We start from the raw sequence: 12,189 nt of genomic DNA, 5'->3' as shown, positions 1-12,189 counted from the left end.
CATTTTGACTGGTTGATGGAGTTTCTAAATAGCAAAATTTTAAATTATTATTGGCTGAAGCATTAGCATTATATAAGAATTAAGTGAGGATGATTAATTTTGAAATGATGCAGTTTAGAGTAATTTATTGTTAGAAGTTACTATTATTAGGGCATAAAGGGACAGCCAGTTTATAACCAAATTGAAATGGAGAATAAGGGTCTGTAGCAAATTAAAATTGGAACTTTATTTACATATTTTTGATACTCAATAATTTATAATAATTTTAATAGTTTTATCTTATACTGCAAATTATTTTTAAGTATAGATGCTGATTTGAGTTAATCTGCCATTCTGACCACTATAAAGCTTTTTTTTTTTTTTTCATACAGCCATATCACAAATTCTATTTAGGCATAGATGTTTATTTGAATTCCTTTTTTTGCCCTTCAGCCATCTTTGGAGTTGCTGTCTGAATACTTAATTTCAGTCAATTGATGGGTTTGGGGCATTAGTCTGTTTATCATTTTCATTTTCTTTGATTTATTTTTGTAACTTACAATTAGAAAATGTTAATGTGTAGCTATATAGCTTGTGTACAATAATTTAAACAGTCATTAGATTGTGCTAATGCATAAATTTTCAATAAAAACTTTTTTAGTATATTATTTTCTTTTTTTTTTTCTTTCAGAGTCTGAAAAAGATCAAAAACATGTTATTTCAAATAAGCAAGGTGTGTTTGATGACATGTATATCAAAAATTCAGAACTTCCTGATGAAATTTTAAGAAAAGAAGGCAGAGAAGATTGTGATGCTTTGATTCTTGAAAAATCAAAACAGTCAGATGTAAACAGAAATTCCATCAAAACCAATCAAGAAAATTTGCAAAATAACAATGATGTACTTAGCACGAAATTCGGTACATTAGTTTAGATTGCTTTAATATGTTCTCCAAATATCTTGTATAGCTAATTTAAAATGAAAATTGACTTAAATCTCCAGTTTATTAAATTAAACTTCTGGTATTAAACAACTGTATTTTGCAGGAGTTAAAATTTAGACTATTATCTAACTTTTTACTAGCTGTTTTGTGAAATATATGTTTCTCTAGAAAACCTGGAATTGATGTCCCTCCTTTTTTTTGTTTAATTTAAATAACTGTAAAAGTATTCTTTCTTTCTGCTTTTTTATGTTTGCTGCTTTATTAGTCTTACTAAATCTATAGCCCATGCAATTACTATAATAAAATAAAATTTGCTTCATTGTGAAAGGATTAGATTATTTGATAGTAAGCTGTAAGTAGGGCAAACTGCTTTCATTATGAAAAATGTGCAATAAAATGTGAAATTCCACAAATATTCATTTCAGATGTCATCATATTATTTCTGTTATTAAATAATGAAGAATCTGTATGATGTATGTATGTTCCTTATGTTATGGAAAGAGATGGCATGTGGAGCAACTAAACTTTAAATACATGTAGTCCTTCGCCTGAACATGGGCAGGCCAAAGCCCAAATTTTCAGTTTTGAGCTTTTTAAAATATATTTCGTATTTTCTGGAAATTTAATGACAGTTTGATTAACAAGCTTGACACTTTAAAATCAATGTATTGCCACTCAGCAATTTATAAGATATTTATTATGTGTCTAATTTAATTAGAAGATTAAGAGATTTTAAATGTATTACCAGTTAGTAAAGCTTAAATATTTCTCTTTCAAATTTAATGGATAATCTCAGAGATTTATAAGAAATGTGTTGCTGTTGACCAAATTAAAATATTTTTATATTTTGCACACCATTGTATTTCCTTTCAATAAAGTGCAAGGTATTTAATATTTTTCAGATGTAATCTGTCTGTTATTGATTAACAAGCTACATGATTTAAAAGCAATAAACAAAGTCTTCAGCTATACTGTCATTAATTACTTGTTAGAGCTGTTAAATGACATTAGTTGGACTTATCAAACCACTATATATAAATACATATTTTTTCTTTTTTATTTATAATAATTGTTTTAAACCACTGGCAATTCAGTAAATGTTTAACTATTCCTATAGCATTTCAAATTGGTTCTTTTACTAAAGGCTTCTTTGCTAAAGGTAAACATTTTAATACTTTAATCTGAGATATCATTAATTATCATTTAATCAAGCATTATATGAAAATTATATGAAAATTTAACATTATCATAAATCAAACAATGTCATTTAATCAAATATTATATGAAAAAAAATAAATATAATCTTTAAGTGTTGTACCTGTAATAATAAATAAAGCAACTGATTTGTAACAGAATTACTTAAAGCATTTAATTATATTGACCATAGTTTTAGTCCAAATGGGTGTTAGCTCACAAGGGTTATTAATCCCAAAATATAATTTTGCATCGAATCACTTTAATTGTCTGAATAACTTTTCAAATTGTTGCCATCAAAATATTATCACCCTGTATTATATTTAAAGGAACTAAATAATGAAGGATACACATGAGTGTATCTATATTTCTTGCACTGTGAAAAAACAATGGTACGTAGAGTCATCTAATTTTTAATAGCATAATTCTGGGAGCTCAAATTTTGGATTTCTTTTATTATCTGTTTCATATTTTGCAAAACTTTAATGGATTTTTCTAAAACACTCAACAATTTCAAAGCAGTGGCACCCTATAGGGAATAAAACATTTTTATCTCCAGCACATGAGACTATCTGTTGGAATTGTAAAAATATGCTGTTTTTCAATATTTTTAGCTCAATGTGTCAACCCAAATGCTCTCAAAACATGTATGTGTCTGTATTTTAAAAAAAGAAAGTTTGGGCATAATATAAAATCTGAAAGCTTTCAGACTTTTTATTTTATTTATTTATTGGAGAAAGTCTGACTGGAAGGATCAAAAATAAGGAAATACCTTTATATAGTACAAAGTCTGTAATCCGGACGTCCATTATCCGGAATGATCTATAATCCGGACCTCAAAGCCACAAACTTGCGCATGCGCATAATGCATTTCCGCATGCACGTTTGATGCGCACGTCCGGTACGCATGCACGTAAAGCCAGCAAAGCGTTTACCCATGCGCACTTCTGATAGTGAAGAAAGTAACAGAGAATGTTATTGAAAATGAAAAAGTTTTGATTGACAAGTTAGTCGGTATTCTCGACACAGGAATTACAGGACTTGAACAGTGGAACTTTGTAATTGAACAAGAAATTATGTCTGTTTATAGAATTAAAGAAAAAGTATTAGCACAAAAAATGAAGCAACTTACATTGATAGAAATGTTTACTAAAATAAACAAATAAATATTAAGCATTTTTTGTAAATTTTGATACCCTTTAGATCATAATTGCTCTTTATTTCATAAATTACGGTTTGATATTTTTAATTTTATAAATTCTGCATGCCATCTTACCAGATTTAAATTTATGATCTATAATCCAGAAAATCCCCTAATCCGGAATCGCCGAAGTCCCGACGAGTCCGGATTACGGACTGTATTAAGTTTCATCCTTTATCAATTTAGTTTTATAAATTTGAAGGGAAAATAATCACATGTGTTTTATGATATGTGCTGTATGACTGCTAATTTTAACTTCAAAAATTTATTTTTCCATTCCTTAAATTTTTAATTTTCAGTTCAGTAAAAATATATTTTTAATTTTCTGGCAATGAAAATATAACATAAGTTAACAAAAAGTTTAAATTGTTGGCTACAAAGAAAGGCCCAAGCAGTTTCCATTTCATAATCACAATTCTGCTTCTAATTATTAATAGCAGTGTTATGATTTTTTGATAACATTCTTTTATGATTGAGATTTTCTAGACAAGCATTTATTTGCATTAATTAAAATTTCATGCTCTTCAATTTTGAGTGAACAAGACTTCAGCTTAAAATCAGTCAAAACATAACCTTTAATTTCTACTTCTTGTTTAAAAATCTGCTAAGAAAAATCTTAAATTCCAAAAATACCAAAACCAAAAGTAAATTCCAAATATTGAAAAGTAATTATTCTCACTGATCACAGATTAATCGACTTATCAAGGGGATATGTCTTCTAAAATAAGCATCTCGTTCAGATTAATTAATGGGTATAAATTTTGAATAATCTGATTGTCTTTGAAATCAATAGAGTTTTTTTTTAAATTTAACCTTTTGCCAAATATATAATTCTATATTGGAATGTTTCTCTTTCAACTAACGAAAATTCATCACATTTCAATTAATTATACTAGTTGCATAAAGAATATGGAATAAATATATGAAAAGTAATAAATTTAAAATAAAGTAATTAGAAGTTAATTAAAAAGCCTATGACTTGTGCTAAAGCTGCAAAGTAATGAGCTAATAATTTATAATCAGAAAATTTTCCATATATCATCTCCAAGGAACACAAATTCACTTTAATACCATGAATTAATACCATGAATTAAAAAAAAATTTATTCAGAATTTAAATTACTATTTTAAATAGTAATTTCTACTTCTTGTTTAAAAATCTGCTAAGAAAAATCTTAAATTGCAAAAATACCAAAACCAAAAGTAAATTCCAAATATTGAAAAAGTAGTTATTCTCACTGATCACAGATTAATCGACTTATCAAGGGGATATGTCTTCTAAAGTTAGGGGATATGTCTTCTAAAATAAGCATCTCGTTCAGATTAATTGTGTTCTTAATAGAAACTTTAATTTTAAGATTATTTGCTAGTTTGTTTAACAAGATTCTTGGCTTAAATGGACCTATGTCTTTATTTGGATTGAGCATTAGTTTTGATTTATGGTTTGAATCTAGCAAATAATTTGATGCTTTCTTGGAAGTAAGATGAAACACTATCTTTATTAAGTTGCTATAAGTTGATTAATCTGCAATCAATGACAATAACTACTTTTTCAATATTTGGAATTTACTTTTGGTATTTTTGCGATTTAAGATTTTTCTTAGCAGATTTTTAAACAAGAAGTTGGAATTACTATTTAAAATACTAATTTAAATTCTAACTTTTTTTTTTTTTTTTCATTCAGGGCTTTAAATTGAATTTGTGTTCCTCGGAGATGGTATATGGAAAGTTTTCTTATTATAAATTATTATGAAAAGTAATACTTACTATATCCATCTGTGGTCCCAAATGTTTTTAATAATTGTTAGATTTTTGTCTTTTATTTTACAGAGATACCAAAAGAAACTAAAGAATTACTCGAAGAAAGTGAAAAAGGCCATTGGAGAAATATGAGTAAAATTGAGAAAGAGAAATTGGAATGGATGGCAGATTTACCTCAGCCTAAGCCTATTGATCTCAAGGTAAAATTTGGTTTAAGCATTGCACCTTTCATCTATGTTATTTAACTAATTGTGTCATTGCATTTAAATCATATTTAAATATCAGAATTTATGTCATTATTCTGTAGCAATTTTAAAATGAAGAGGTGAAAATTGATACCACTTTTTTACAATATAAATAATTAATGGAACTTATTATACAAAGACTTCTATAAATTTTTTTCCATTTGCTTCTCAGAGACACATGTAAGAAATCTGAAAGTAAATTCCTAGAAACAGGATTGTGTTTCATAATATTCTACTCCTGGGAATGTATGTTAAATATGTCATAATTGTATATGTCTTTTGTTCTTTCTTTGTATATAAATTATTGCTATCTTTTATAGACTGGCTACACGGCTCGTTTCGATTTTGAAGGAAAATTACTTTCTCGTGATATAGATATACCTGTATACAAAGGCTTACACCACCATGGCAAAGAACCTGAGGTTTGTATTCTGTTGTTAACCGTTTTCCTTTTGAGATGTATTTAACCACTTAGCTTTCTTTCTTCCCCATATTTCTTTTATAAGGAGCTTTAACCAATGTATATTACAAACGTTAATTCCAAATCTGGAAAAAAAAAAAAAATATTCTGGTTAAGGTGAAATTTATTTTAAGATAATTTAAAAAAAGTGTTGCTATTCATTTGTAAATTTACTTTAACTGCTTCAAAATTCTATTTAGGTTCCTGGATATTCTCTTGAAGAACTATTCCTTTTGGCTCGAAGTACTCTTCAATCACAAAGAATAACAGCTCTTCATACAATGGCACATATCCTGGAAAATGTAAAGTTACTTTTAAATGACTTCAGATATTATAAATTATTTCTAATTACTGTTAAAATAATAGAGAGTGTTTCATTAGTTAAATTAGCTCAAAAACAATCATTATATTAACCACATACTTTATGCGGAAAGATGATATATTGTTTACAATATATCTCAGTTCATGGCAATGTAACATTATTTCTAAAAGCTACTGGAAATAAATCTCGCGAAAAAGCAGACACTCTGAATGCAATGCTTAATGTCACTGAAGTTCTCTGCCACTTGTATCATAAGTAGTCTGGATTGTTTTGCTAATTTTGCTTGCATCTTCTAATGAGACAGGTTTATCTGTGTAAGCAGGACATTTGATGTATCACCCTCTGGGGTGGGGGAAGGGATGAGTTAGAAATAATGATAGATGTCCCCATCATGAGGACAAAATCATCACCAAAGAAGGACTGTCAGTGTATTGGTCCAAAACTTTGCTCATGGATCTATATTTCTTTGCAAATGTGGTGGCATAATATTTAAGGTTTTCTTTCCATAGAAATCTTACGAAAATTTTGTTTAGCCTTCATAGATTACATTATCTAACATATCACAAGGAATTTGTGTTCAAACACTGTCTACAGTCCTGCTGAATTATGGTGGGGTCTACTATAGCTTGCAAGTCATTAACATCATCACTATTAATTCAGAAGTCAAACAACAAAAATCAGCGTTAATTTACAAAATTTTCACAGGACTAGTTTCGATGGTTTTACCGAACCATCATCTTCAGCTGCAAAACCGCAAATGAACAAGATAGGAAATAATGTTTAGATAAGATAAGAAAGCCTGGACAAGAATAAGCAAGTGGCGCCATCTGTTGGCGAAACCAGAACTAAAGCATAATTTCTCTAAAAGCCGAAGGCAAATTTGGATTGGAATTCGGATCGTTAACTAGAACAGAAAGATTTTTATGAATGTGAAATGCCTCTAGAAAATCCAGTTCTCCAATGGAAGATGTTTTTTGAATAATTTTGGCAGCAGAAAAATTGAAAGTGTGATTTTCGGACCAACAATGTTGAGCAACAGAAGACTTCTGTGTTTCCTTTTTTCTAACATATGCCTCATGTTCTTTGACGCGAAATTTTAAGGCTCTCTTAGTTTGGCCAATGTAAATTAAACCGCACTGGCAAGGAATCCTATAAATACCCCAGGAATTCATATCCGGAATGGGGTCCTTGAGTATAGAAGTTGGAATTTTATTGATGGGAGAGTAAACAACCCGAAAGTTAAATTTCTGCAAAATATGTGCAACTTTATAGCTAATTGATGGAAAGAAGGGAATGACAACAGAATTTTTATAATCTCCTAAAATAAGAGTGTGGCTTTTAGTGTGTTGAGATGAGAATTTTTTAACTGCTTGATTAATAATGTTGGGTGAAAAGCCCCTGTCAATAGCTATTGCTTTTAAATAATTTAGTTCTTCATCAAGGGCTAGTTTGGAGGAGCAAACTTGAAGAGCACGGAATACATAGGAACAAAATGAAGCTAACTTTTGTTTAGTCGGATGACATGATTTAAAGTGTGGTGGAAGGCAAACCAATGAAGGTTTACGGTAAACTGTAGTACTGAAGTTGGATGTGTTACGTGTGACCAGAATGTCGAGAAACGGAAGAGAATTGCAAGTCTCAAGTTCAAAAGTGAACTGAATAGCAGGATCAATAGAATTCATTGTTGAAAGAACTCTATTTAAATCATCTTTATTACCTTCAAACAGGGTAAAAGTATCGTCTACATAGCGGAACCATGCCGGGAAGTTTAAAGTTTCAAACAATTTTGATTCATAATAATGCATGTAGATATCAGCCAGGATGGGACTGTTTGAAACTTTAAACTTCCCGGCATGGTTCCGCTACGTAGACGATACTTTTACCCTGTTTGAAGGTAATAAAGATGATTTAAATAGAGTTCTTTCAACAATGAATTCTATTGATCCTGCTATTCAGTTCACTTTTGAACTTGAGACTTGCAATTCTCTTCCGTTTCTCGACATTCTGGTCACACGTAACACATCCAACTTCAGTACTACAGTTTACCGTAAACCTTCATCGGTTTGCCTTCCACCACACTTTAAATCATGTCATCCGACTAAACAAAAGTTAGCTTCATTTTATTCCTATGTATTCTGTGCTCTTCAAGTTTGCTCCTCCAAACTAGCCCTTGATGAAGAACTAAATTATTTAAAAGCAATAGCTATTGACAGGGGCTTTTCACCCAACATTATTAATCAAGCAGTTAAAAAATTCTCATCTCAACACACTAAAAGCCACACTCTTATTTTAGGAGATTATAAAAATTCTGTTGTCATTCCCTTCTTTCCATCAATTAGCTATAAAGTTGCACATATTTTGCAGAAATTTAACTTTCGGGTTGTTTACTCTCCCATCAATAAAATTCCAACTTCTATACTCAAGGACCCCATTCCGGATATGAATTCCTGGGGTATTTATAGGATTCCTTGCCAGTGCGGTTTAATTTACATTGGCCAAACTAAGAGAGCCTTAAAATTTCGCGTCAAAGAACATGAGGCATATGTTAGAAAAAAGGAAACACAGAAGTCTTCTGTTGCTCAACATTGTTGGTCCGAAAATCACACTTTCAATTTTTCTGCTGCCAAAATTATTCAAAAAACATCTTCCATTGGAGAACTGGATTTTCTAGAGGCATTTCACATTCATAAAAATCTTTCTGTTCTAGTTAACGATCCTAATTCCAATCCAAATTTGCCTTCGGCTTTTAGAGAAATTATGCTTTAGTTCTGGTTTCGCCAACAGATGGCGCCACTTGCTTATTCTTGTCCAGGCTTTCTTATCTTATCTAAACATTATTTCCTATCTTGTTCATTTGCAGTTTTGCAGCTGAAGATGATGGTTCGGTAAAACCATCGAAACTAGTCCTGTGAAAAAAATTTTGTAAATTAACGCTGATTTTTGTTGTTTGACTTCTGAATTAGTATTTATTCGGCGTGTTATTGTGTCTTAATCATCACTATTGTCTTTGCTATTGTTAGTCTGTCTTCCCATGTGCAATGATTTTCAGAATTATCATAAGCATTAGATAGCCTCATATTCCTGAAGCTCTTCACTGTTATTGCTTCATTAATGAGAGCCTATACGTCCAAAATCCAAGAGCAAATCAATTAATAAAGATAAAAGCACTGTGTGGCTGAATTCATTTTAAAATCAAGGAAGCTAGCTTTCTGGAGGCCTTAATGAAAGGGAAAATTATGTGAATACTTAAAAAGTTTTCAGAACCTTCTTCTGAAACACTAGGGGTAAAATATATGAGTAAATATGGGACATACATTTGTCCTTTTGCTATGCTGTTTGCAGGCATCTTTTGAAATAGTAATGAAACTATTATTCATAGTTGATACAAAAAAGTAGGAGAACATTTTATGTTGACTCATATATTCAAATGAAAAGCAAAAATCAATATTAATTCAGAGACTTTTCTTAATGATTAGTGATATTAATTTTGATTTAATATCAAAATTTTAAATAAAAATAAACTGTTACCTGAGCAGAATTTAGGAAACAGTTAATTTACAAGACTAATACTGAAATATCTTTAATGTGTAACCTATTTTTATAAATTTTAATTTATTAGTTGCACTGATCATGCATGTTTCTGTTTCAGAATTGGTATGGAATGTTGGATAGTTGTTTTGATGCTCCTTTACTACCTATGTTGTTACAAGCTGGCATTGTTCCTTTGTTAAGATGGGCACTTGATGATACATCTGTAACATCTGTTGCTGCAACTGTAACAGCAATGCATAGTCTTTTAATTTGTAAGGCTGACGAGGTTTGTAATCACATTATTCCGTTCAACCAATCTGAAAGTAAACTATGCATTTTCCCTTTGGTTTTCTTTAATTATTTTTTAAATCATATATTGCTTGCAATAATAATCAGATTAGCCATCATAAATTAATTATTTTTAATTATAAGTAAAATAATATAATAGTGTGTTTGTTTTATGTTTCCATTTTCTTTTTCCCCCCATTCGCCACATTTAACATGCATGTATAAGTTGTAAAACATAAATCAAAATAAACTCTTAATTGGATGCAAATTACATAAGTGTAATCTTTAAAACAATTTAAATTAAATATAACAAACATATAGTTTTACATACTCAAGGTAATTAAAATTTTTGATTATGAATTTAATTAAATAATTTCATTTTTTCATTTTGCTCTATCTTTAATGAATCATATGTCTAAAGAATAAACATTAAAACACAGTGGATTGCATTATTTTTCTCAAGTAAGAAACAGGCACAGTTATGCTATGCAAAATAATAATAATAATAATAATAATAATAAGTAATAATAATAAGAATAGTAATAATAATAATAATGATAAGTAATAATAATAAGAATAGTAATAATAATAAGAAGAAGAATGCTTTATATTCATTTAAATGACTGTATTGTATTACATTTGTTCATTTTTAGCCAATGTTGTTAGTCAAATCTTCAAATAAATTAATGTAAAGACATAGGAATTTCATTCTATTTATAGTTAGTGTTTAAATTCTTACATGTAAATATATTATTCCTAATATTTCAGGAATTTTATAGTACATATGAATACATGTTGCTTTTAAACTAATGCAATAAATGATAGAACACATTGAACAAGCACTTTTCGTTATAGAATATGTGGTTGCAAGTTCAATCATTATGTGTTGGAGATTGTGTTCTCTTTTGGTATACACACTCAATCCAGTGCCCCCCCCTCGAAAAAAAACATTTGAAGCATGAAACATTAAAATGAGGCTTTAATGAAGAAAAATATACATCAATAACTGCTTGCCATAATAAGGTAATGCAGTCAAAATTGCATAAACTACAGAATAAGGCTGTAAACAAAAGGCACCAACAGAATCGCATGTACAAACATCAGTAATTACTGAAATGCAATATGCTTATAAAAGATATTCAAAACAGTAGCTGCCATTCTGCATATGGCTTTACATCATCAAATTTAATGACTTTTCTTTATGGGCTCGAAAATATAAGGCATACTGTAAATCATTGGGCCTAGCTTCAAATCTCAGAGAAGGCATCAATATTTTTAAGTGGATAGTGTCTGTGTAGCATGGGGGTACTTAAAATATTGGTTAGCTGAAAGTCCTCTCAATTGGTTTGGTGATAAGGGAAGAAGGGTGAAACACCCTCCAATCCATTCTCCTTTAAAATAGGGCAGAACAGCACAGTTACTATGCTGAAATATATTTGTACAACCTATGGTGAAATTATGCTGTTCTGTCAACTTCTACCTGTACACTTGGCTACTAATGAAAGTCTGTGACCAAGATCCTCAGTTAACTCAGTCTGATTCAAGAAGGGTTTCAGATATCTGTGTAAAAAAATAAGAGGAGACATATTGAGACAATGTGGCGATCAAGTGTTGAGCCTCTGTCAATTAAATCAGTACGTTGTGATTATATTATAGTTACTCCAATAATGTTGTAAACAAAAGGTCTATTATGGGTTTTGAAAAAGCATTCATGAGTAAATTGTTTCATTGTGTTCTATCATCCCTTAACATTTGTTGCATCAGTTCAGGAATACCCTGTATAATGTATTTTTAAAATACCTTTATATTGTTTTTATTATTCTTTAAGGCATGTTTAAGCAAAACGTTTTGTTGGTTGGGTGGTCATCTGTTACCTCTTCTGGAACCTCAAGACTTAGAAGAGCCTAATGCTGTACTTGAAGAACTGTCAGATGCTGATCTGATTAAACTGGATGTTGTCAAAGTTTGTATTTATATTTGTTTATGTATGTTCACATCCCTGCTCCAAATAAATCTGCTAAATATGAAGCTAGAAGTTAATTTCAGAATCACAAAGTTAATTCTTATGTATTAGGTGTTTTATATAGTAACTTTTATGTGTATTGTATAATTATAGAATGAGCAGCTTCATATGGATGTCTCATCTGTCTAATATTCGTGTTTCTTTTTAAATGATACTATCTAGAATTCTGTGGTAGATTTGATTAGCTAGTTAAAATGTCTAAAATTTCTTTTAAAATGTTATAACAAAATTTTCATAAATAGC

The 12,189-nt window shown here is 29.8% G+C and overlaps 1 protein-coding gene across 1 annotated transcript in view; it reads left to right on the top strand.

Annotated features, from left to right (window-relative positions):
* Positions 1-12,189, top strand: part of LOC118194454 (RNA polymerase II-associated protein 1) — a 101,958-nt gene that overhangs the window by 26,236 nt on the left and 63,533 nt on the right. Inside the window, exons 8-13 of the mRNA XM_085818257.1 lie at positions 671-898; positions 5,147-5,277; positions 5,643-5,744; positions 5,983-6,084; positions 9,754-9,921; positions 11,752-11,886. Coding sequence (XP_085674383.1) covers positions 671-898; positions 5,147-5,277; positions 5,643-5,744; positions 5,983-6,084; positions 9,754-9,921; positions 11,752-11,886 — 866 coding nt within the window. The remainder of the gene's footprint in view (positions 1-670; positions 899-5,146; positions 5,278-5,642; positions 5,745-5,982; positions 6,085-9,753; positions 9,922-11,751; positions 11,887-12,189) is intronic.

Source organism: Stegodyphus dumicola, chromosome 6 (assembly GCF_044657685.1).
Source record: "Stegodyphus dumicola isolate Sdum_Otavi_A_Nest chromosome 6, ASM4465768v1".
Taxonomy (NCBI): domain Eukaryota; kingdom Metazoa; phylum Arthropoda; class Arachnida; order Araneae; family Eresidae; genus Stegodyphus; species Stegodyphus dumicola.
The sequence above is the reverse complement of the archived record's forward strand: the minus strand, read 5'-3'. Positions and strand labels throughout refer to the sequence as shown.